This window comes from Clupea harengus, chromosome 18 (assembly GCF_900700415.2).
Source record: "Clupea harengus chromosome 18, Ch_v2.0.2, whole genome shotgun sequence".
Taxonomy (NCBI): Eukaryota; Metazoa; Chordata; class Actinopteri; order Clupeiformes; family Clupeidae; genus Clupea; species Clupea harengus.
In genome coordinates, this window is record NC_045169.1 from 12,994,769 (window position 1) to 13,022,405 (window position 27,637).

The window sequence follows — 27,637 nt, forward strand, 5'->3', positions numbered from 1 at the left end:
ACCCACTCTACTGCTCTCTCTGGTCAACCGGGGACCTCTGCTACTTTGTTTACCAATCATATGCTACATAGCGTCGAGAGGAAATTGCGTCATCGCTGACAGTCAATTTAAAAATGTATCCTGCAATCAAGATTATGTCCACACAAAAGTACTGCAGTCTAATAGACACCACCAACACACTCTTGGCTCAACGGGGCAGTATTTTGAGGCTGTTTTGTGCATGCTGCATGTTCCAGTCACACTGTTGGTTCTTCGGTGCTGAATACAACAATTTCCTCGGTTAATTCACCCCTCCTCCGTGTGATCTCCAAGGTTGTTAAATGAGAAAACGTACACTGCCCTAGCCGAAGAGCCGTGCACCTCCAGTTCCAGGGGTACGGACATGCTATAAGATCACCGCTGCAAGAGTCGAGCCTTTGCAGAGTAACGCGACGGAGCAGTGCAGCAAAAGATTGAAACTTTTTATTTTATTTGCGTGGATTTGGTGATTTCGCCGCCGTGGAGTTGTCATCGCTGCTAGTGCGCCGTCTTTCAATCTACTCATACGTGGTTAAGCGGAAAGGCACCTCCCCGCCGCACAGACTCTGAAGTAAAGTCCCCCTCCACATATACAATATGCATTACAGGTCTAACGCCGTCCTGTAGCTGAAGAGGGTCCCTCGCCTTGTCCAACGGGCCCCCTTGGTTTTCAGCTCACTCACTGGACGCCGGATTGTGCCCGATCATGCCCAGACATTTGGCGAGAAACTTGCTGGACCTGGTGGCTGCTTCTTAAGTGGATGTATTTTGGGGAGTATGATGGCCCTATTCCTAAATGCGTCGTAAAGAAGTAAAAGAAGAGTAACTGAGTGGCATTACACCAACAAGGGGAACGAAATACACAGCTAATTGCACATTTAAAAACAATTTAACGAAAATTCAATGTTCGATCAGGCCACGAGCATGGGCGATGGGGTCGCCGAGGAGAGAAACCACCACTGTGGCACAAACTTGCTGTGCCGTGACCGGGCAAGAGACTCCAAAAACCGGACTGATTTGGGGAGTCGATCTCCGGTGCAAAGCACTACCGATACCCCGGGGACATCCGCGTCTACACCGACCTCCTCAAGCGAAGACGGGCAGGACAAACTTTTAGGAGTGGACCCGGACTACTGCAGGCGAATTTTAGTAAGAGGTAGGCTGCTGGACTATTCTTGTGGATCATCGTGGTTAAATATGTTTACTGTCTTTATTACCATAATTGGAAAGAACAAAACACATAAATGAAAACGAATCTTAAAGGGAGTAAATATTGCTTTCACTTATTCAGCACGAAATACAAGGTTCATGATGTAACAAATGTCTTTCAGCAAGTTTAGTCTGCGGACAGTCTAGTAATACTACTACTACTACTACTACTACTATTACTATTACTAGTAATACTACTACAACTAATAATAATAATAGACATATTGAATCTATTGAATCAATTGAGTCGTAGTAGAAAGAAATAATTTCATAATGCATGTATTTGTGTTAGTGTTTGCATGGTTGGTACGTACAGGGATCATGTTGGCGCCTATCTTTTCACTTGGCCACATTATATTATTACTTCTATTAGCCTACTCTCATTCTTATTTTAACTCTTATTTTATTCATGCTCCTTTAAATATTATTATTCTTGTTGGTGTTCAGTGATTTAGTAAAAAAAACTAGCTCACAATTACTACAACTAGTATTCTCATTTTCACCACTGTAGCTGTAGGCCTGAACATTTTATATTATTATTAGCTGGTGAGGACTCACATAATACATACAAAAATGTGAAAACTGTCGCAGAAGATGCCTGTAGCAAGAATGACAAGCCGTAAAATTATGGTAACATTTCGATAATTCACCCCATGTGTTGAGAGAAAATTTCACGTTGCCACAATTTCTTTATCTATTAAATAGACCTACTAGTAGTCATTATGTCAACAAAAGAATATGGGATATGAATATAACAATGAAAAGAGGAAATTGAGGCGGTATCGGGTTAGAATTGTTTACGGTCTGGAGGGATAAACAGCGCAGGACTAGGCTACCACAAGCATGTTGGCAAACAAAACACAAGCTTTGTGTGTGTGTGTGTGTGTGTGAATGTGTGTGTGTGCACGCGCGATGGTGCCCACACTGGAGTGTGTTTGAAGCTTGCTTTTTGTGACTGATTGTAATTCCTGTATATAGACTACAAATATGAATAGCACAGAGGTGATTATTTTCTGGATTTCATTACTTATCCAGGACAATAGTCCTTTTTTACTTTTTTTTTTTTAAATTGCAGATAAAGTTTCAGATAACTATTGATTTGTATTGTAAAGACGACATCATTGAACAAGAAAAAACTATACACATCTTGAAGAATTCCATGTAGGCTAACCGCTGAAATGCTATAACACTTTGATTTAGTTAGTTTCTAATTAATGTACAGTCTTTCTGAATTTGGGCTGCCATTAAAAATAAACATACGAAATTATAAAATCCTGCCATCGAAAAACCTCTTATATCCTATTGTATGGGTATCTTATTTTGTATTTGATTAATTCCCCCCTGTTGACGCCTAACCTCTACAGTTCTACCCTATACATGCAAAGGCGACAGACTGGAAATATTATGCATTCTGAAAAAATATTTTGATCTGTATGTTCAACACATCTGAAAGTATTTAACAACACCTTCCACGCATATTTTAGTCCACCATTTCATTTGTTAATGTAATACATTGTGGTGGGAGTATTGGTCATTGCAGTCAATTAAAAGACATGGACTGTCACGCAAGTTCACCTAAATAAATAAATAAACATATGCTATGCAGCAAAAATAGCAAATAAGTTATTACTAAATGCAAGCAGCCTAATTCATTTAATTATAAAGGTTTGAACATTTTAAATCTCGCTCTATAACTAAATATTTTCTTTTTTTTGCTGTTATAATCGTCATCAAGGTATTAGATTTCAAACAGCTTTCAAATACTTATATGGCCCTTTTCTTATATACAATGCAATTGTTTTCCTAAATACAATGCAAAAATATATCTGAAAAAAAAAAAACATTTATGCTAGCATAACATTACACCTGCCTGACTAGCCCCACCTTATTTTTAGTTTCTACACAGGCATAAACTGTAAACTATTTTACTTAAAAGTAGTGGTAGCGGGCCCAGCTACGAAATGGGGACTAGACAGTGGTCGCAATGTAGGGGTGAGGTGTAGGGGTGTAGGGTTGAGCACGCACAGCCAGGCTGATGGGGTGTTCTGAGGGGGATACGAGCGCTTCTGGCAGAGCCGGCCGCGTTAAGCCTGCAATCCCTAGTGTCACTATTTGTTTTTGAAGCTGATGGTTGAATGCGCTGGATACCTCGTGAGAACCCGGGGTCAGCGAAAGGTCAGCAGGTCTGCGGGCCCTTTCGTGGTAGGGGCTTAAACATTATATGTAAGAAAGTAAAAGGAGAACTTTTGTCCACTATGATGCTAGTTTTGCCTGAGTTTATGTATACCGTATGAGAAGAAATATATCATAACGACAAGGATCTGGCCCGCACAGGCGCGGTTGCCAGGCAGACAGACAGTAAGGTGGAGCTATGTCGCCGCATGAATGCAATTTGCTCAGTAGCTCGTGGAGGGAATTTAGAAATGGGTTCATACCGACAGCAATGGTATCTCCCACAGGAAAGTCTACACACATGTACGGTGTTGGTAAAAGCTGCCGTAGTCATGGCTGAATGAATCTGGGGCCATAAGCAGTTATTGCCATTCTACAGTGCAAAGAGGTCTACAGGCGCTTTTGCAATATTACTGCATAGGGCTGTTTGACTCGTACTATATTGCTGCTGGGTGTCATGGAGGGGTTCTTGGGTCATAGACAGTCAACTTGAACAGGCCTAATCGAATTATTAAAACCTTAACGAACGATCAGTTTCAATAATAATAATAACAGTAGCAATAACAATAATAGGAACATTTATATTGTTCATTTATTTTCAATGCGAACAACTAACATATTTGGGCTATGTGTTTCTGAGAAAGTAACTTTTAAGATATCTGCTTTTTCATCTCTTGGTCACCCCTAAACTATATAAATCAAACTTAGAGAGGTACATTTCCCACAGTAAGATGCATATTTTCCTTTATTTTGTATTGTCAAATGCACTCCTAGTTCACTTATAACAGTGTTTTTGGACTGCTATATAACAGGTTACAGCGTTAGCTATCTAAAACAGAAGACAGAACAGAATGCATATTGGGTCACAAAGCTATTTGAAAAATGTATTCCTCTCCCCGACTGTATGTGTTTGAAAAGGCCAAATGAGCCACATATGAGGTAATGCTGTAGAGAAAGTATTTGGGCCTTGGGTAAGGCTGTGGCCTGCTCATATATCAGGCCTATAATTACGAAGGTCATTATGTTATGGCACATGCTGAGTTCTGATTGCGCAGTATGGTCTCCTTACACTTATTTCGCCTTCCACAGATGCCAAAGGCACCATCCGGGAGATCGTGCTGCCAAAAGGCCTCGACCTCGACAGGCCCAAACGCACGCGCACCTCCTTCACCGCGGAGCAGCTGTATCGACTCGAGCTGGAGTTCCAGCGCTGTCAGTACGTGGTGGGCCGCGAGCGCACCGAACTGGCGCGCCAGTTAAACCTCTCCGAAACTCAGGTAGGGGAAACCCGTGAGCTCCACCATCACCTGAGAATACCCAATGAGGGCAAGATCGGAATGTTCCATAATCATGCCAAGGCGTCATTGCTGAGACAGTGCAGAGTTGTATTATTTTTTGCCGTTGGTGGGCATTGGTTTCTCATCCCAAACCTTTGTTTTGTCCTGGTACATTTAGACATTGCTTAACATAAAGGCGTTGAAATGTTGGCTACATGTGCATTGTGCAACAGGAGGAGGCATTTTACATCAATTTAGTTTAAAAGTGATAATAGCAGTCGCATTTTGTGCTGTAAGCCCTCTGACTTAAATTAGGCATCCTTAAATTATTTATTAGTAGGTCTTTGAACAAAATGGCAGTAGCCTCATTGCGAAAAAATAAATAAAAAAAAAAGATTATAAAATGAACACTAATCATACTCTTAAAAGTGGCTGACTGCTTATTGCACACTTGAAACAATTTACAATATATAAAAAATACGCGAAATCCCATGTATTAAAGTGTGCGTTCTGTTTGGCCACTGCTATGATATAGTCCTATTGTTACTCCCCGTCTGTAAATGATGTAATAGATTGTCTGCGCACGCAGACTCTTGCTACTTTTTCATGCGAGAATTCACACTAGCCTCACAGTCAGTAGCCTATTTATATCAACGCGTGGATTTGGCCCAACGACAAACCCAGAAATATGTTAGAGGTTTCTTTATGAGCGAGGCATCGCCATAGAGATAGTTGTATGCATATTATTGCTCTGTAGGCCAATAGGTTAAAAAAAAAAGCCTTAATTGATGTTCAGATTGATCATGAAATATCAAGATTATTTTTCTAAATACTGTTTTTGTTTTATTTTGGTAGACATGATGACAATAGCTGTATTGTATGTAGTGTACACGTATAACAGACCATGGCTGTACATTAGCACATCGCTTTTTTCAGTCATAAGTGAAAGCAAAAAATATATACAGTATATATACAAACATGATACCAGTTTCAGCGACGCTGCAGTTAAAATAGCCTATGTTTTGAGAACCAGGAGCCTTGGATATCGGACAACGAGGAGCCTCGGATGTCTAAAGCTAGGAGCTTGACAGAAAATGCTCAGTTGGAGGATTGCACGGGTCTACATCACTCTTTCAGAACCATCAGAGCAAAGGTGGCGGGGTATATAGATGATTGCAACAGTAGCGCTCCTGTAGTTGGCAAGCTTGCTATCCTGACCCTCATTAGGCTACATTAGAGACTAATGTTTCAATTGGTCTAATAGAGCTGCGAGACCGAGGAGAGGTAGCCTAATGGTGCGAGTGGGCAGCCAATCGTCTGTCTGCCGAGGCTGTTTGCCTGCGCGCATTGTCATCTTCACAATACGCGCAATTAGTATTCGCACAGTGGGCGTTAGTGGGCGGGGTCTGTCTTTGTTTCCGGAGAAGTGGAGAGTTTTGGGGTCCTGCCAGAGGCTGGGCCCCACTGCCCGCCCCAGCTCACACCTAAGAGCTGTGTGACTGACGTCAGCCCATTACCTGCCCCTTCGAATGCAGTGACAGCGGACACCTTTTTTTCTTTTATAGAAAAAAATGTCCCTATTTCAGTCTATGTCCAAACTGATCGCTGAGCGCGTTCATGTTTCAAAGTACAGCCTTAAAGTGTTGTTTTAATTGCCAGGTTTGCCAGTAAAAATAATTATTGCATAGAAGAATAACCAAAACTAAATTGTATGGTCCAAAATGCCACATGCCTTTGCTTACACGGAATAGCATATTTTGGTAAACAGTTCTCGCTTGATAAAGCAGTGTGTTTAGAAAAGTAGTGCGTAGTGTGGTGAAAAGCAACTCGGCCTGGCTTTCATTGGTTTGAATAGAGGGGAACTTTTGTCATTACCAGAATTATAGGTTGTACCATATTTAGCCCATTATTTGTTTGATAGTAAAATCGACCTCAAGGTGTCTTATTCTGTGTCTGATAACCTGTTTCAAGTGAGTTCGGCTCTGGCAGAATGTTTTTGTTTTTTTCTCTTTTAAATGAAAGAGGTGCTCCGGAGATACCTATGCCGAGCTGCTCGGGTCTCCTGTAACTGTTTCATAAGTGTAGTCTAGCGGAGGTTGACAAGAATACCATATAGCTATAGACCAAATATTTTAGATATATTAGACATAGAATATTTTACAAACAATTGCATACATGTCCAAAGGCTGACTGGACATCTCCTCTTGAGAGAGGGCCCAGTGAAATCCCATATCTTTGTATTTCGCTGAGAGATCAACGTAAAACAAATAGCCCATAAGACTAAACCAAGTGCACAGTTTCTCCTGCATTTCTCTTGGCTCGAATTAGTTCAGCCTTGGAGTAATCCATAACAAACCAAGGACATTGAGATGGAATTAGGAAGGCTCTTGTTGCTTTCAGTGTGCGCCTTGAAGTCAGGCCGTCTTAAGTGATGGAATTACATCTTTTGGACTCCCTTGTCAGTGCACAGCGAATGCCTGCCGCCTCTTCAATAAAAATAAATACATTTGCATTCCCAATTCAACAACATGCTTTTAAACCTCACCTTTTGCATGAAAAACTATCATATGACTTTTTGAGTGGCTTTAACAAGCCTCATTGATATTCACTGGTCATCACCCACTCCTCGCTAAAGCTACTTTCTCCCAATTTCGCCAGCCTGAAAAGTTGTTCTGCATAATGGATTGCTAAACATCACGGTGAACACAGAAAGAGGAAGGAGAATGTGGAGGTTTTACGTTTTGGGTTGCATTTTCGTCCATGGATGTTTGAAGCAGGGTGCTAGTGTTTTAACTTGACTCTCATTCCTGATGTTTGACGCCCGCTATTTCATCCTTTAATATTTACCCGGTTTCTCAGGCTTACTTCTAGGTAGTGTGTTATTATCCGTGGAGTTTGTGCATTGCTGTAAATCTAGCTATCAAGAAAATATGACACGTGCTGTCTAACACTGATTTATAGAGTTCACTCTGGAATTTTTCCTCAAGTGCCGCTTTCCCGAAACTGCTGCCTGTGTAGTTGAAACAACTGCATCATAATATTCCAATAAGTTTCCAATAGACCTGTCGCCAATTCAGAACGACTATTATTGGAAATGTAAGGGTGTTTGATTGCCGTCTTTCTGTCATTCAAAATGTCTGCCACTGTTATTCTTAGAATGCAGAGGTCTGTCTCTCCAAGTGATGTAAGTGTGACATCAATGAACTATTTAAAGAGAGTTCATCGAAACTCTTCAGTCAGCCGCTTTTAAACTTCATGAGATAGCCTAGTGTTTTCAAACAATTAAGTCATGAAATGCTCTCAGATCTGTTTCTCCTGCACCCTCCTGTATACTGTACAGTAAAAGCTATATTTTGGAGATATGGTGGAGAAAAAAACTGGTGATGGCCTATATGTTACCTTACCTGCATTTGCGCATATTTGAATATACAGCATCTGCACGAATAGGCTCTACGTTCCTTTCCCCTTGAGAGTAATTCAGGCTACACATTAATATAAAGCTGTCTCCACATAATATCTCAGATCAATTCACTACCTGAGGGTACAACGTGTTGGTGTCTTATTGCTTGATATTACCGAACGCACAATTTTATTATTTTCTTTCCCGAAATTATTTGCGGTAGCTTGCATTATGGGATTTTTGATATTTAAAGTTTGGGAACGAAAATAATGTCAGATATTGTCAAAGTCATCACTTAAATCGAATATCATCTCATAATGTCTTAGCACAGGAAAGTAAAACAACGCCTATATCCATTACAATTATTAGAGAGTGGAGGTAGCCTGCTGCAATGTGCTGAAGGGAACAAATACATTTAAATAGTTATTTAACTGTCATTAAACGTAAATAAACGATTTAAATTGTCCCACAATGAGGAAATGTGAACAAATGCATCTCGTACAATGTCCGCTCAGGAAAAAAGTTGGATATAGGAGTACTTATAAATTCGTTTCCCGGACATTATATGTCTTGTAAACAACCTAGACATAAAAAACAAAACCATTTTACACAAAAATACATTGACTATAGACCAAGGTGGGCTAAATTGGCCCCTACAAAATATGAATTACAGAAAGGTGTTTAAAGCACAAGCGAATTGTGTTTTGGACGACACAACACCTGCACAGTGAACGATTTCGGGGTGTTTTAAAAGGTTGTTTGAAGTAAATAATTGCATATAAGTTTGGTAGATAAATATATTTAAGTCTATGTTTTAATCGAAGATATTTTCATAGGATTTGTACCAATATATGACAATAATAAATCCATCCAATTATTTTCAATATTTAATAATTATATCTATAGCCTATTGCCCAATTTGAAAAGTGTGTTCGTTGCCTGTTTTGTTAAAATTGTAAACGGGTATCACAAATCCCCCTCCTTGGGTTTGTAAGATACATTTAAGCATCTATAAGTCAACCAAACTAGTTTCAAGATTGACATTACACACCTCCCACCTGCCCCACCCTAATCCTCTGTGGCCCACACTACCCACTACCTCTGCTGGAGTGAGTTCGAAACTTGTCGACTGACGCTTTTCGTGACGACAGTGAGTTATGTAGGGACGCTCATGAACTTTTAACGCTGACTTGCAGGGTGCGGGCATATATACTTTAATACCAGGTGTCAGGCGCGCAGGCGCACATCCATCTTGCCGGAGCAGCATGGCCCGCAGGAGAGTTCGCGCCTCGGTTCCGCTCGCGAGACATCTGGAAGACATACAAAATTCAAGATTACGGGACTGAGCTTTGCTGTATGTGGCGGGTTGAATCCTGCTCATGGCTGTTCCAGTAGGGCTTTACACATGGAAGGAAATTTAAAAAATCACTCCGAACTGTGTCTAACATCTCACACAAACCGTCATGTCGTATGTGTGTGTACTTGTGTAGACTGCAACTGGATGTTCAACTTTCAATGAAACACAGAACACACAAAGGCATTACTTTGAACAGCGCAAATGTGCCGCACATAACCTTCTTCACTTCAAAGTGTATTCCTGAATCAGGTCTGTGAGGGCTCAGGGAGATCCATTAGTTTTGGCATCCCACCGGTGCCATATGGAATATGTAACCGTGATTACAGATTAATGGCAAAGGACTAGTGACTAAGCTTAAAGGGGATTTTGGAATGAGTAAATGTTTCCAAACAAATATCTAATTCATCTGATTGCACAAGAGTCGCAATGAATGCGTTATAAAACGTTTGACACTGTAACCTATTTGAACAGGGACTGATTTCGGATAAATGACCTTGGTGTTCCACAGTTATAGATGCAAGCCAGGATATAATTACGATATCAAGCCAGAAAAATATAATGAATTATTATTTCCAAATATAGTGATTTATTTCGAACCTTGCTTGTTAAAAACGCATGGTTGCTACCTTAGAATGTTTTGTATAACAATGATCAGACTGCCGTCCGTAGGCCAACCAATAGTTCTACACCAGTTTCTCAAGATATTCGGCACTGACATACTGACTGGGCATGTTCATATACAATACAACTTGTTATATATATATATATATAAATAGTAAGTCGTAATTTGTTTGGTTATCTGTTGTATTTTAGCGACGAACAGGACTAAAGTGTCCTGGAGCACCCCGACTTTCCTCGGTAGTCATCCCCAGCAGGTGGCTCCCCGCTCCCGCCGATCACAGCGGGGGAGACCCGGTCTCTGCCCCCCCTCCGAGTCAAGATATTCACAAGGATTCCTCAGTGGCGTAGCCCATGGGCAAAGGCATTAACCAGATCCCAGAAAGGCATAACTTGAGGGTTAGGTGCCGTAAAATGTATTGTAAACCCTTTTAAAGCCAACAAAACATTAGATATAGTCGTTTGCGCAGGCAAGGTATTATCTGATATTATTTGCTTTTAAAGCAATTCTAGTTGGCTATATTTGAACGACCTGTCATAGTACCATGATAAATTATTGGACAACATTAACACCTAGCTGATTAAAACTATCAACAAACAGGAATGCTTCCTCTCTAAAATGTTAATCCTATAAATGGCCTTTTGAGCCTGTTCAAACATAGCGTTGCATCTACCAGTGAAAAAAAAAAGAAAGAAAAAAGCCCAAGAGTCATAGTTCAGTAGAAAATCTCACCCCGGACCGTTCATTACCCCGGTATAGGAGTTCTTAACACAGCTCCTTATTCATAATTCTGCACACCCTCGAGCTCCCAGGCCTGTTAACAAAGGATTCCTTAAGTAGTATATCCAAGTCAGGTCACCCCCTTCATTCACACAGAGTAAGGGCTTTCCTACCATTTGACAGAGATTTAGGCCATCACAAAGGCCAAAGCTTGTCACTGTTGAGAGCCTGGGTCCACACCAGTGGTCTTTTAGAGCAGATTAACTTCCCCAGGCGGGTTGGATGAGAAGCTAAACGACTCAATAAAAAATGGACCTGGGCCCTGGGACTGCTTGGCAGGACTGGTCCAGCGAGACCAAATAAGAGGGGTGGGGGGGGGGGGGGGGGGGGGGGGGGGGGGGGGGGTTGGGTGTCATGTAGCAGTCTGTAACAATGTTTGTTGCCACTGGTCCACGAAAGATCAGGATTTGGTGAAAACTTGGTGTGGTGTTTTGAAGGATTTGCTACAGGACTTGGTGCTGGGTGTACCGTGCATACCCCTCTCATATCAGCGCGTGAAAGGGGCGACCCGGGGTTATTTAACTCGGCTTCTTGTCCCACGGCTCTACCTGGGTTTGATAATGGTTTGCAAACAACTATTGTTACGAATTGTAGGTGATGTGCTGAACTCAAATGCACGACTCAGAACTCAGCAGTGGAGTGTATAATATAAAGTTTACTTGCAAGATACGGTACACAGGTAGGCAGTCCAACAGCAAGCAAACATAATCCGAACAGGGCATATGCAGGAGAATAGTCGAGGTACAATCCAAGGTCGGAAACACGAGTAAGCAAACAAATCCAAACAGGGCATAGGCAGGAGAATAGTCGAGGTACAGTCCAAGGTCGGAAACACAAGAAACTTAACTAACATGACATATTTATTAACATATGAAGGATTCAAAGCCTAAAAATTACATATACAGACCGTATGTAATGCTATCCCAGGTTGCAACCCAGGTCCAGTCTGAATGGCCAGCGTCTGGGTATAACCGACTGGCTTGGTCTGAATGGACTTAACATGGGTCACACCTTGATCAAATAGCCCTTGTAAAGGCAGACCGGGAAAATGGAACCTTGACTCTGAATGAAATTTCAATTTCAAAATGACGACCAGACATGAAGTATAATTTAAGGGGATAGTGGGGCTGATCATGGGCGTTGTTATTGTGACTGTGCGTGACGGTCTTAACCCTTCTCCCCAACTGTCCTGAGCTGGTCCCGAGCTGCCACAGTGTTGGCATCACATCGCATACCACACATCACCATCCACTGCTGCCTCAGTAGCTCATGAGATTATTGCTTCTGTTCACGTTATTATAATAGCAGTGTTTTTTTGTTTTATTTTGTTTTGCATCTGTTGCTGCTTTGCCGGTTCTTGTCACCCACCCCACCCACACACACACAAACACACACACATACACACACACACACACACACACACACACACACACACACACACACACACATACATACACTCGGGCTGTGTCCTATCCTTACAAGAGGGCTTAGAGGGTGACTGTGTTTGGGGTGAACCTCCCCTAATACCTCATACAATTTTGAACACATCCACAAAATCCCCATGTAATCTTTTCAAATACAAAAAAAATATACATCTTCAATTTAGCTGCTGTGACAATCTCAGAGAGTGGTTTTCTCCTCTGGCCACTGTGTGTGGTGTGTCACCCGGAGAAAACAAGCTCTGTTGCCCTGTTCCCTTAACAATGAGGAAGACATTCAGCAGACTGATAGAACTACTGTATGTCACGACTCATCAATCCTTCACACACACACACACACACACACACCCACACACAAACACACAAACACACACACACACACACACACACACACACACACACACACACACACTCAAATGCCCACAAATGCACAAAATGCACGCACAGACATGTACAAGCTCATGCTTAAACACACATACAAACTCATTAATTCATACACACTCACACATGAATTATGGAACACACACACACAGACACACACACACACACACACACACACACACACACAGACCGACTCACTCATTCCGTTCTTCAGTCTATGAATGGTTTTACTGATTGTAGGAAGCGGGTGAATATGGGTATGGATGTGAACAGAGGGATGTAGGAAGTTTTGGACTGGTGCGTGTTTGCTGGTGGTTTTCTGGGCCAGGTCTCCAGGGATGGCTTGCCAATGTTAGTGGATCATTTGATGAATTCCTTACAGACCAGACTGTATGGGGTTGTCTGTAGTCCACGTCCATACTCACAGAGTTGGATATGTTTGGGATTTCACACTGTCTGATTAAATGTGTGTGTCTGTGTATGGATGCATGAGCATACAGTTAGTCCATGTGTGAGAATGTGGGTCACTATACTCTTACATTACATTTGTGTTTTTTTTTTGGTTTGGTTTGCTCTGTGTGCATACTTTGTTTGTGTGTGTGCTATGCTGGATATGTGTGTGTCTGTGTGTGTCTGTGTGTGTGTGTGTGTGTGTGTGTGTGTGTGTGTGTGTGTGTGTGTGCATGCAGAACTGCATAATTACATGGGTCCTGGGGGTCGTCTGAGTGGGATTGACCCTGGCTTTGCATGTGTGTAAGGCTGTATGTGGTTGCACACACGCACACATACACACACACACACACACACACACACACACACACACACATACACAAACTCACAGACACACACACACACATTTGCGCACACATGTGTTACCTCCCCCTACGCCTATGCGTGTGTGTGTGAGTGTGAGTGTGACTGTGAGTGAGTGTGAGTGTGAGTGTGAGTGTGTCTAATGTGGAAAATTGGGAATGAGAGAAGGGATTCCATCACAATTGATATCAGGACTAGGCTCAACCCCAGGGAAGGACACAGAAACACACACATACAGTGCACACACAAACACACACATACAGTGCACACACACACACACACACACACACACACACACACACACACACACACACACACACACACACACACACTGAGTGCACCCACACATCTTCAACACTTCCTGCCCCTCCGCCCACACACACAAACAGACACACACGCACCCCACATTGCACCATGTACACACATTTAATGCTGGCCTAATGAAACACTGAGACCCCCAAACACACACAGGCAGGGGGTCTTGCCAAGAGAAAGCCTCTTATTGAGAGCGGGGTAGAGGGGATGGCGTTTGCCCAGCCCATGATGCAGAATGATACAGTCCTAATCTTGACAACTGCCACCGGTGGATGGATGGCACATTATGAAGATGGATGTTTTGAAACATCAGCTTATTGCAGCAGACTAATGCGCAGTGTGCTGACCTCCTGCTGTTAGCGTAGCGGCTGCTGGGCTCAGCAATGCCCTCAAAGATGCTAATGCAAGGGGCTAAGGGTGGGGGTTACTCTGTGTTGTGTACACACACATAGACGCACGCACACACATATACACACACACATGGACACGCGCACATCTACACACATCTTGGACTAACACACGCACACACACGCGCGCATATGGACACACACACACACGGACAGACACGCACACATGCTCTCTTCACACACACACCACACACACACACACACACACACACACACATACACACTTGCGCAGTCAGAATCCCACAAATTGGGATTTCTGGACTCAGCCCCAATCCGTGAGCTGTGAGTGGGCCGTAATCTCAGCTGCAGGGTAATGGGAGTAAAGTGTGGTCAGCGTTAGCATCAGCTCTGGAGCCGGAAAATATATCAAATCATCACCTCTCCAGCGCATGGGAATCACTGCCATTCAGCGCTACGGTTCTGTTCTCACTGGCTTCGGCTCTCACTGGGTTCTGTTCTCACTGGGTTCTGTTCTCACTGGGTTGTGTTCTCACTGGGTTGTGTTCTCACTGGGTTGGGACGTGCTGCTGTGTTGGGTTTAATTTAATTTCTCATCGTGTTTCACAAGGCCGGTGACAACGGCTCTGATTTACATAAGGTTTGTGGGTGCGTACTCGATATCAGTAACTAATTAGGACTGAAACAGATTGTCTGGCATAGCCAACATGTGGCAGAAAGCCATACAAGACATTTGTTGTGGGGATAATGTCAAGTTTGCATCTGTTTTTGACCAACCAGCCTTCAAGCAATATGGGCCGCAGTGTACACGTGTATCTTTTTCTTGCCTTCTAAATCTTTCGCTTTCTCTGTGTTCTTTTTTACCTCCGCCAAGGACGATATGTTTTTAGGGGGAAAAGTTTGTCTATTTGTCTATTGCAGGTTTGTCTATACTAGCAAACACAAAAACTACTGGGCCGATTTTCATGAACCTTGGTGGAGGGGTGTGGTGTGGGCCAAGGAAGAACCCTTTACATTTTTGAGCGGATCCAAATCACAGTGAAGGTCCCCCAATGATGTGTTTACATTGCGAGATGGAGGTCTGCGCTCGCTGAGTGCCCTTCTAGTTTTAATATAGCTTTAGGTGCACATGAGCATGGATACGAAAGACTGCATGTGTTTGTGAATAAGTGTGTCTGTGGATGTACATGCATATATTAGATATGCATATGTAAATGAAACAGGAGTGTGTGTGTGTGTGTGTGTGTGTGTGTGTGTTGTGGTGTGATGTGGTTGGTGACTGACTGTGCTGTGAAAGCCTTGGCTGTGTATTGTTCTCAGTAACGTCCAGACAGTATCTCACGTCATGTCTGGAGAGAAGAGAAGGCAGGGTCAGGAACAAGAGATGATTGTGCCAGCATCATGGACTCAAAAACACCCACCCCCCCACACACACAGACACACACATATTGTATATACACACACAAACGAACACACACAGAAGCACATACACACGCTCACACCCACACAGAGTAGATGTCCGCCGCTTGCTTAGAGCCACTATGAATCAAGAGTGAGTGGTAGAGAAGTTGCAAGGCCTTGAAAAATGTTTTCTCTAACAGCTGGGTGAAAACGTACCACTTCATTACAAAAGAGCTCTCAGCCTTGCCAGGCCTCCGATGTCTCGGTTCACTCTGGTGTTGTGCTACACTGTCCCTTGGATGTGACCTGGTCCTTTGTGTGAGAGAGATGCATTGTGGGCATTGAGGTTCCAGTGTCAGTCATATCAGAAGTGTTCAATTCAGTTCTGTGTGAAGCTGAAGAATCAAGGCCCAAAGCCCAAGGTGAAAGATGATTGAAAAACCGCCTTTGTGAACCCCGTGGTTATCCTACACAACTCACAATAGTCTATCTTGTGTTGTGTTTTGGGTAATACTTTCCTGTATGGGGGCTGTGGATAGAAATGACTCAGTTACCACACTCTTTTAAAAGAGTTTAATAAACTGGAAAAAGTGAGGCAGAAAAAAGCCTAAAGTCTGATTTTATATACAGTATATATTTATTTATGTATTCTATTTGTGGTGAGAATCATTTGACCGATGAAGACCTGCTTGAAATATTGCCTATTAAATGTTTTTGAGGCGGAAACAATGCAGTCTGTGGACATTCATCCATTCATCCATTAATTAATTAAGTAATGAATTCATTCATTCATTCATCCATTCATTCTCCCAGTTTCCTTCCAATTACCCGTGCCCAGCACCTGGTCCTTAACACAGGTTGAACACACTCTCTGTTTCTAGTTTTTCTCCATCGTAAGCATTTAGCGTGCCCACTCCTGTATCGCTGGCCTCACACAGGTGTATTAGAGGGGGTCGCGGGGGTCATGAGGTGTGTGGGATAAAGGCCCTTCATTTGCAAGAGGCACAGGTGAAGCTCCAGACCGATCTTCTTGAGTACTAGTGCCACTGAGTAGCATTAAGCAGGTGGCTTACCGTGTCACACAGGGGGCAAAAGTTCAACTCCGCAGGGGGGGAGGTGTGTGGTGTGTGTGTGTGTATTTGTGTAGGTGTGTGTATGTGTGCGTGCGTGTGTGTGTGGGTGGGATTTGTGTCTCTGTGTGTGAGGCTGTGTGGTGAGTGTGTATGTGTGAATGTATGAGAGACATGTCTCTCACTTATGGTTAATTCACTTGTGTTCTATGTTTGTGTGTGTGTGTATAAGAGTGTATGTATTTGTGTAAATGTGTAAATGTGTGTGTGTGTGTGCGTGTGCGTGCGCGTGCATGCTTGTCAGGCTTTCGTGTCATTCTCCGGGCAGTGCCTAATGCAATTAGCTGATTGGATCAGCTTGAACAGAACCCTGCAACATCCAGAGGATAGTCTCTCAACACTGCAATCCCCTTATCAGTGCTAATGCACACCACCTACAGCTACCTACACACCCCCACACACACACACACACACACACACACACACACACACACACACCCTCACACACACACACACACACACACACACATACACATACACACACACACACACACACACCCTCACACACACACCCTCACACACACACACACACACACACACACACACACACACACACACACACACACACACACACACCCACACACACACACACACACACACAACCACCGAATGACTATACAGCAATGTGTAAGTGCGTGGCCCCTCCCTCTTTGATGTCCTTTGTCTCTCTGACACATACACAGCCCTTCTCTTATGCAGATTATATGGATCATGTTTATGACGCGCATAAGCTGTCATTTGCAGACCCTCGTCTAGACCTTAAACACACATGCATGCATCAAGCACGCATGTCCTGGGACTGGGATTACTGAGACTGATTTCCGAATGCACTTTCGGCTAGATTAGATCCATGCTAAACAACTTTCTTATTGCTTACTAACCTCCTTGTGTTCAAATACTGCAGCCGAAAGACTTAAAGATGCAATAACTTAATATCGGATTCGCACAGCTATGCTAGTGTCTCAGACTACATTGTTGTCATACAGTGTCGTGTTGGGATATAATCTGGAATTAGAGCCGGCTGCTCTGTCGGGAATGCCCCGCTAGGGATGCTGTGGCCAAGCGGCCATGTAGTTAATCTCCTGGGTAGAGAGACAGAGAATTAGAGATAGAGAGAGAAAGAGACTGATAGAGAAATAATGTGTATGTGTAGTGATTGGGATAGATAAATAGATAGATGGATAGATGTAGCCACTGATGAAGGCAAAAGAGGTAGATGAAGATGGAACGGAAGAAAGACGGAGATGGAGAGAAAGAGAGAGATAGTAAAAGCTATACAAAGGGTGCTGGTTAAGAGACGAAAGAAAGGAAGAAACAAACTTTAACAAGTGAGTCAGAGGCCGCCCATCCTGCCCCACAGTGGACAGGGCAAGACGGAGGACCTGTGTGGTGTGGATGTGTGTGTGTGGGTGTGTGTGTGTGTGTGGGACTAATAATAGTCAAAGTGCTTTTGCGCTAAGGAGGATTAGGGAGCCATATCTGCGCGTATGGCACTAAGACAGGGTTGACCCTTGGCTGAACTCGGCCCGACATGTGTTTCAGTAATGCGAGGGCGGGGACCGGGCCAGGCACCAGACCACGAGAGCGTGCTTGGTGTGTGTGTGTGTGTGTGTGTGTGTGTGTGTGTGTGTGTGTGTGTGGGTGAGGAAGAGGAGGAAGAAGATGATGAGAGATATGAAGAGAGAGATGGTGGGTAGGTTGGGGAACACTTATAGACTGATCGAGAGAGATAGAGAAAGAGTGTCCCCAGAGAAACATTGAGGGGGGGGGGGCAATTTAATTCCTCAAAAGGTTATATTAGAGTTCAAGAGGTCAGGTGGACAGTGTTAAAGGTAAGGTGATTGGCGAGTCGGAGATTAGAGAGTTGCTCGAGTTGTTGGACCTGCACTGCGCCTGGACTAGAGGGGCAGTGATGTGGGCCCGTGTCAGCTGATTGGAGACCTGCTGATCCAGCTCTGTTCCACTGATGCTAACAGTGTAATCGCGCATCAAGGCTGAACTCAGGCAGTAGTGCTACAAATTTAGGGGACTGACGGAATGTGGAAAAGTAGTGAATGTTGCACACCACCATCTGATCATTAGGCGCACACACACACACAATCTAAAAAAATACACATTTATACACACACATTTATACACACACACACACACACACACACACACACACACTCACACACAGACAAACCTAACAGCGTTCTAACAGTTAACAGCACTGCTTTCTTTATCGTGTGTCTGATGTATGTAGCTGTGATGTGTTGGCATATCAAGAAAAGGGCATTTCTGTTCCACGAGAATGAGATGCCACAAGGTAGAATCTGATCTTTTTCTTTTTTTTTTTAGATTGATTCAAGCGATACTGACTGCTGATGTGGTGGAGAGCATCATTTTTTTTAATTATCTTTTGTAAATTCCTTGTCTGCAGTCAAAAAAGAAGCTACAACAAAAGAGCTAGCAGCTAATACCTTGTTACCCTTATACATGTGTGGTGTATCCATGACAACATAATGACAAGGAGCTGTGACGATGATGAATAACTGGAAACCATGTTAGTAAGTGGATGTTGTAAGAGTTAGTAAGTGGATGTTGTTTTCATAACAATTCGTGCAACAGTTGTTTATATATTTCTGAAGTGCGATGAAGTTATTAATCATTACCCGTCTGCAATTTGAAAATGGATGGATTATAATCAGGGCTCATAGTGAAGTGGAGAGGACGGATTTATGCTGTGCATGAGCACACACGACCTCTAACCTCAGCAGAGATACGTGTGTGTGTGTGTGTGTGTGTGTGTGTGTGTGTGCCTACTGCATATTTGTTGATGACAAATGAGCCTCTAGTACCCTTATGTGTACATTGCATGAGCCCATTCAATGTGAAATGTGTGTGTGTGCCCGCACGCAGACGCTTTAATGCCACAGGGGTCATGGAAAGTGTCAGATAGATAACCAGCAGGCATGGGCGACCTCCATCAGGTCACTTTAAAAGATTATCACGGCTCCAGTTCTCAGCTCTGGGCAGATTTCTGTTGGTGTGTGTGTGTGTGTGTGTGTGTGTTTGTGTGTGAGACTCTGCAAGGCTGCCAGACAGCTCTGATTTATCCCGCAATGCGATGCAAGGCTTTATGCTTGCAAAAAACGTGATTTTCTCTTGTTCTTAAAATGCATCTCATACTGAAACTCATACCGCCTCACATAAGACTCGGGGATTTCATAGAAAGACAGGCCAAGTTTGAATCTGTCCTGCCATGCACACTCGACCAACCAGCTTACAATGACGATGACATCAGCAAGGGAGGATTCCCTTCCTGATAAAAAAAGTGGAAGTCGAGCCTTGAGCGGACCACTTTGGAGACCTTGAGAGGAGGGCGGAGAGCAAAATCCTGCCCGCCTTGTACGCTCAAAGGGCTTTAGTTAAGCTCCCCTTTTGTCATCTCCTGCCTGTCAGAATCTGGTGGGGGCGTGGGGGAGCGGGGTTGGGGGTGGGGGGGTGGGGGGGGTCAGGATTGTCCTTGTCCTTTAAAAAACTTCTTCCTGAGAACTAAAAGAAAACTATTCCCTCCCTATGATGTGTGATGTGCAACAAGCACGGGCAAACGGTGGCCATGTTCCTCGTGTTCTCTGTTTGTGTGTATTAGAGGTGTAGTGATGGGTTCCTCAAGCAGGATTGTCCTTGTTCCTTTAAAAGAGAACCATTTTCGAACGTGATGCATGGTGTGTAACACAGGCAAACAGTGGCCATGTTCCTCATGTTCTCTGTCCACTGTTTGTGTGTATTAGAAGTGTAGTGATGGGTTCCTCGAGCAGGATTGTCCTTGTTCATTAAAAAAAAAAAGAACAGCGGCCATGTTCCTCCTCATTGCTAGATCTGCCTCTGTCTTGTCTTTGGTCCACTCAGATCCATAACACTGAGTGCGGGCCAGAATGGAGCAAAGCAGAAAGATGGATTGAGAGGAGAGATGAGAGAGGAGGGAAGGGAGGAGGAGAGAGGGGAGAGGAGGCAGGAATGGGAGGCAAGGAGAGGGAGGCAAGGAGAGGGAGGCTTAGAGAGAAAGGAGAGGAGAGATGCACTGGAGGGAGGGAGGAGAGGAGAGGAGAGGAGGGAGGAGAGGAGAGGAGGGAGGGAGGGAGGGAGGAAGGAGAGGAGGAAAGGCAAGGGGACACTGGGCAGGAGAGGGTAAGCAGACAGAAGGTAAGAAAAAAAGAGAGTGGGAGTTGAAAAGGAAAGAGAGGTGAGAAGCTGATAAGAGAACAAAAGGAAAGAAATGCGGAGAAAAGACCGGATCAGAAAAGGGGAATGGAGTAGTCAAGAGTGCAAATCCAGGTCATGCAGATCTCCCTCTCCCTCCATCTCTCTCTCTCCCCCTCCCTCTCTCTCTCTCTCTCTCCCTCTCTCTCTCCCTCCCCCTCTCTCTCCCTCTCCCTCCATCTCTCCCTCGTTCCCTCTCTCTCTCCCCCTCCCTCTCTCTCTCTCTCTCCCTCTCTCTCTCCCTCCCCCCCTCTCTCTCCCTCTCCCTCCATCTCTCTCTCTCCCCCTCCCTCCCTCTCTCTCTCTCTCTCTCTTCCTCTCTCCCCCTCCCTCTCTCTCTCTCTCCCTCTCTCTCTCTCCCTCCCCCCCTCTCTCTCTGCCCTCCCTCTCTGCCCTCTGGTAATCTCTGCCCCAGCGTTGAACCCTGGGATCCTTTTAAAGGGGATTTAATTTCAATAGTGTAGATGTACGCCGGGCTCTGAGATTTACTTTCCACTACCTCCTTCTCTGGTCATCATTTAGACCTGCAAAGTCCTCCAAAGCCCACAACTCTCTCACACACACACACACACACACACACACACACACACACACACCTACACACACTTACACACACACACACACACACACACACACACACACACACACACACACACACACACACACACACACACACACACACACACACACATCATATACGTCTGAGCCACGTCCATACAGCAGGCTGTCAGCATATGATTGGCGGATGGAGGGGTGGAGCTGCCGGCCCCAAGGGGCGCAAAGGTTAGAGGTGCACTGGGCAGGGGATGAGTGGAGAGAGGGAATAGACATATGCAGCCGGAGGGAGAGATGGACTGCATGAGGAGAATGGGGAGAACAGTGAGATTAAAAGATAGACAGACACGCAACACACGTATAGCAACCCATATACTCACCCACACACGGAGACTCTAGATGCATGAATGGGCATGTATGCATCTATGAACCCACGCAGACGCATTCAATTCACATGCATTCCCCTGTCATATAAACACACGTGAGTGCATGCGTGTCTGAACACACACATATTAAAACACACACACGTATTTAAACACACACACACACACACACCACGCACACACACACATACACACACACACATTCACACCTACATTTCCCCATACACTCACGCACACACACACAAATGCACACGTGTGCGAGGTGAAGATGTGCGTGTGTGCAACTCTGTAGATTAACTTGTGTGCCATCAGTGTCTCTGAGCTGTGGGCGATCACTCAACAATCTCATTATCTGTGTCCTAATGGTGCTGGGGAGGCCATCATCTCACTGCACTCTATTTTGCCAGCTACTCTCATTCAGCTGCCTCATACCAACCAGCCCACAGTCACTACTCCATAGCAACCAGCCCACAGTCACTACCCCATAGCAAACAGCCCACAGTCACTATTCCATAGTAACTAGCCCACAGTCACTCCATACCAACCAGCCCAACCAGTATCCAACCATAAGCTCAGTCACTACTCCATAGTAACCAGCCCACAGTCACAGTCACTACTCCATAGTAACGAGCCCAACCAGTATCCAACCACCTCTTTACACTTACCAATGGTGCTAAAAGCAGTTTGCTACAATATAGTGAAATTATCTTGTGAAAATCATGACCAAATATTGCGGCTGGTGTTCAGAATAACTAACCTTCCGACAAACAGGTCAGAAGAGACTTTTACTTTGAAGCTTGCTGCTCCTGTGTCGGCCTTGCATAGTTTTACCTTCACAGATGACTACTCTTTGCCGAGGTCATGTGACAGAGTTTAAGACAAGGAGAGATTGTGTGTGTGTGTGTGAGAGAGAGAGAGAGACGGGGGCATGTGCCCTGGTCGTGACTGAGTGTGTGAGGGCATAGGCAGGTCAGGCTGGCATTGTGATGTTGATTCATTTGGCGTGTGTAGTTACCGCTTGTGTGTGATGTTTTCACTCTTGTAATAGTTTAGCAGTTAGTGCACAGGATAGCACGTCATGCATTAATCTTGTAAATCTCACCGGGGTTATGAAGTGTGTGTGTGTGTGTGTGTGTGTGTGTGTGTGTGTGTGTGCGCCAGTAAGAATTAGTACAGTGGCATAGTCACATTTTAAATCCATGAACAGACGTATGTGCAAAATCCTGTCTTAAGTTGTCCTATACAGTTTGTCAAGGTCTGGAAAAATGACATAGGAATGTGTGTACACACTTGTGTGTGTGTGTGTGTGTGCGTGCGCATTTTTGTGTATACTTACATGTGTGAATTTATGTGTGTGTGTATGTGTTTATGCCTTTTAACCTGTGTGTGAGGTCCTCAACAGCTTGAGGTCAAATTCAGGCGAAGCAATGCATGAAGAGAGTGGTGTGCACCAGTGTGTGTAAGTGTGTGTGTGTTTGTGTGTGTGTGTGTGTGTGTGTGTGTGTGTGTGTGTGTGTGCCAGGGTTGGATATAGAGATAACTCACTTTTCAAATCAGTTTTACATCACTGACTAACATTTTACGTGTCACAGGAGGGCCATCCTGGAAGAAGCCACATAGCTCATTGTGTGTGTGTGTGTGTGTGTGTGTGTGTGAGTGTGAGAGTGTTTGTGTTAGTGTGTGTGAGTGTGTGTGTGTGTGTGTGTGTGTGTGTGTGTGAGTGTGTGTGTGTGTGTGTGTTAGAGAGAGAGAGCAAGAGTGAGTAAAACATCTACAGAGAGTGAGTTTGCTTTAGCTTGATCTCTGCCCAGATCAAGTGCAGATCAAGTGTGTATGCGAGTGTGTGTGTTGTCTTTGAGGAACTCGGCCATGATAGATGAGGGCTTGCATATTTCATGGGCCAGATTCTACTCTGTTTGCGAGATAGTTTGATCCTCTGGCTCCGTCATGGCAACACACGCATGGCCCAGCCACAGCCCACACACACAAACACACACACACACACACACACACACACACACACACACACACACACACACACACACACACACACTGCCCAGTGACTGCACTGGCATACACTATACATTAAGGCACCCGCACATCAATTAAACATGCCGAACAAGGACAGGCAGAGTTCAGTGCGCTTTCTCTGCTAAAGCTCTGCCCCCCCGCCCCCCCCCCAACACACAGAGAGAGAGAGAGAGAGAGAGAGAGAGAGAGAGAGAGGAGAGGAGATGGATAGAGACATGTGGGGCAGTCAGATGAAGGTTCTGCAGTCAAAAGGGTGCAATCTAGAACACTGAGGCTTTCTTTAGCGCATCTCCCAAGTAGAATATGGAATGGTTCTATTTATAATTACATCAGATAAAGAGTATTTGTAAACACCTATGCCTATATTTGGTAGTATGTCTGCTTTTACATGAGTTTACTGCTGACTATCATAGTGAATTGAAGTGAACTCTTTCTTCAGAGTCACAAAGGTAGCCATCTTATGCATCACTTCTTCAGTCTTGCTTTCCCAGGGAATCCTGAGATTGCCCTATGAGATCCTATGGGATGTGAAATTGAGACCCTACCAAAGGTTGTGGTAAACCCTGTGAGATACGCTCACATGGTCCGATGGATGCCTCCGATAGACGCGGCCTCCGTAACCCAGAAGGTTGCTTAGAAAGTTGCTGGCATGTCATATTGTTATATCAACTCTGACTCTATGCTAACCGCACATCTGTTTCAGGTTCAGTTGGCTGTCGGCGTTCACGTTTATTGTGGCATCATGGCAAAGCTATTGAAAGCTGACAAACATGCTCGCTTTTAGCGCACTCCATGTCGATCCGATTGCCTGTGTTTTTGTTTATCGCTATTCTTGTTTTGTTTTGGCCGAGACGGCAAATTCGAACGACAGCGAGAGATATGGAAGTAATGAGGGCACCACTGCCCTGGCACGCTGTGTGTGTGTGTGTGTGTGTGTGTGTGTGTGTGTTCAGGATTTGAGAGATTTAGCTCTGCTCACGCTGTATTATTTTTAAACAGATCTAAATGGTATCTGAGCAGCAGATTATGGGGAGGCTCTTTGGCACGCACGCTCCTTGTGCAGGCAGGCATTCTGCTTATGAGAACAAATTAAAATGAGTGGAGGAGGAGTGTGGAGCCAAAGACATGGAGAAAACAGATACATGCTTCATAGACTCCTGTAGATAACAAATACCACACAATTTAAACTCATATGCAAAAACCCCAGTTTCTGTTAAATGTGTTGAACTTGTGTCTCGTTTCATTTTATGGGTCTCAATGTGTAGGTATGTAGAGAATCACAAAAATATGTAGACCCCAAACTAACTTGACATTTTCTTTTTTGGATCAGCTTGACCTTATAATTCCTAATGCTGTTGTCTAATTGACTTGGGTTTTCTCCAGCAACTGACAATTTTCTTTTCCTCTCCTCTTTTCCTCTATCTCTCCCTCCATCTCTTTCTCTCTCTCTCTCTGCGGTTCCCCCCTCTTTTCCCACAGGTGAAGGTGTGGTTCCAAAACCGGCGCACGAAGCAGAAGAAGGACCAAACCAAGGACACGGACAAGCGCTCGGGCTCGTCCTCCGAGTCTCTGGCCACCTGCAACATCCTGCGCCTGCTGGAGCAGGGCCGCCTTCTCTCCGTGCCGGCGCCGCCTCCGCCCAACGCGCTGCTAAGCGCCGCTCACCATCACCACGGCAACGGCTCCCTGCTGGGCAGCCCCGTCTCCTCCTCGTCCTCGCCGCCTGGCATCAACACGTCCACGCCCCCGTCCGCCTCCTTCGGCCTGTCACTGTCCTCGCTGGGCGGCGCCCCGCCCTCGCCCCGGCTGGGCATGCCGCCACCGCCGTCACTGTGCTTCGCCATGCCGCTGCTGGCCGGAGGCCACCACGAGCTGCCCATCGGCTACGGCTGCGGCTCCTCGGCCTTCGAGCCCTACACGCGCCTGGAACGCAAGGAGCCTGACATGGGGGGCAAGAAGAGCGTCTCCTAAGACTGCTTTGCAACGCCGCTCCACACACACACACACACACACACACACACACACACACACACACACACACGCACACACACACCCCCCAACACACACACACACACACTCTCTCCTGTCCTGTTTCATCACTCGCTCCACTCTTTCAGCTGAGTGAGGGACTGAAGGAGAACATGGGGGAGGAGGAGAGGAGGAGAGAGTAGGAGAGAGGAGGAGAGAGAGTGGGAACGAGTTTGCAGGAGGGAGGGAGAAAAGATGAGAGAAAGGATGAGAGTTTCTGCCGGCAAATTCTGCTCCCCTCTGCTCCCCACATCTCATCCTTTTTCTACTGCTGCTGTACCTCGCCAGCTACGGGGACTAATCCTGGACTAAATGGATCTATGATAAAAGATAATGTATGTGAATGTGTGTTTTCACGTGTGTGTGTGTGTGTGTGTGTGTGTGTGTGTGTGTGTGTGTGTGTGTGGAGAGGAGAGTGCTTCCTCTTAAGTTAACTTAGCTAACCCTTTTACCAGTGTGTGTTGCTGTGTGTAGCCTTTGTGTTGATTATGGGTGATTGAAAGGAGACTGTGATTGAGAGTGAGACTGTGATTATGGCTGACTGAGAGTGAGACTGTGATTGAGAGTGAGACTGTGATTATGGCTGATCGAGAGTGAGACTATGCTTATGGGTGATTGAAAGTGAGACTGTGACTATGGCTGATTGAGAGTGAGACTATGCTTATAGGTGATCGAGAGTGAGACTGGTAACTGCTTGTGTGTAAAAATGTGTAAATGATCAAAATTCTCTACCCCAGGAATGCAGACAAGGAAGAGAAAAAAGAAAACAAACAAAGAGAATAAATAGGAAAAGGAAAATCAGAACCATGCGACTAAATGGTTCTGAGTTGTGATTTTTATTTTCTCTGCTGCTCTAAAGGAGATGATTTATCGGGTCTCTGTGACGAGCATTTAACCATTATGTGTGTGTGTGTGTGTCTGTGTGTTTTAGAGACAGAGAGATGTGTTTAGTCAATAAGAGTTACACTTGAAAAGGCGAGAAACTTCACTGAGAAGAAAGAGGACATTGCTTACAGTCCAGGTCGCTCACTGTAAAATGGCTCATCACAACATAAATATGTGTGTTTGTGTGTATATGTGTGTGTGTGTGTGTGTGTCTGTGTGGAAGTGTGTGTGAATGTGTACACGCCGGGTTATGAGATGCTATGAGAAAACTACCCTGAAGCTGAACCTGGCTTTTCACAGGCACCTGCATCAATGGCTTGTATACAGTGCGGAATGATCCGGAAAAGGTCAGGGACCATTTAGTCTCAACACTGTTGTGCACACGCTCTCCCCTCAGCGCATATCTCTCCTTTTTGTCTTGGCCTGTCTGTCCTCATCTGCTACTTGTAAGTTTAATTCACCGATGATGGCTTCGCTGCACCCGAGGGTCCATATCATTGGCCCAGCCACACAGCGCTGTTGCCCTGGTGGACATGATAGCTGACTAATGAGCTGTTTGCCGATGTAATTGACACAAAGGGCACGGAGTGGGAGAGAGGGCTAGGCTGGGCCTGGCCATTCCTCATAATCTCTCCTCGCCGGAGAAAGGCTGCGTGGCACATTATAGAAAGACGTGTGCTTAGATCCAATCACGGAGGCCATCTCCTTTTATAATCTCCCCAGTATGAGGGACTCTGTACCAATGTGGCACTCTTTTGGAGGATTGCGCGGAGTCTTTTGAAAGACAGACACGCAGACAGACAGACAGACAGACAGACAGACAGACAGACACAG

General features: G+C 44.8%; 1 protein-coding gene across 1 annotated transcript; it reads left to right on the forward strand.

The window, feature by feature from the left end:
• On the forward strand, positions 1-27,637 carry vax2 (ventral anterior homeobox 2). Its single transcript, XM_012832459.3, has 3 exons — positions 1-1,174; positions 4,489-4,676; positions 25,370-27,637. Exons 1-3 carry the CDS (start codon positions 922-924, stop codon positions 25,859-25,861), a joined length of 933 nt encoding a protein of 310 aa, XP_012687913.1. The 5' UTR covers positions 1-921; the 3' UTR covers positions 25,862-27,637.

Coding starts and splice junctions, on each gene's coding strand:
- vax2 (XM_012832459.3), top strand. CDS start 922: ATGTTCGATCAGGCCACGAGCATGGGCGATGGGGTCGCCGAGGAGAGA. Junction 1,175..4,488: donor CAGGCGAATTTTAGTAAGAG/GTAGGCTGCTGG, acceptor CGCCTTCCACAG/ATGCCAAAGGCACCATCCGG. Junction 4,677..25,369: donor TAAACCTCTCCGAAACTCAG/GTAGGGGAAACC, acceptor CTTTTCCCACAG/GTGAAGGTGTGGTTCCAAAA.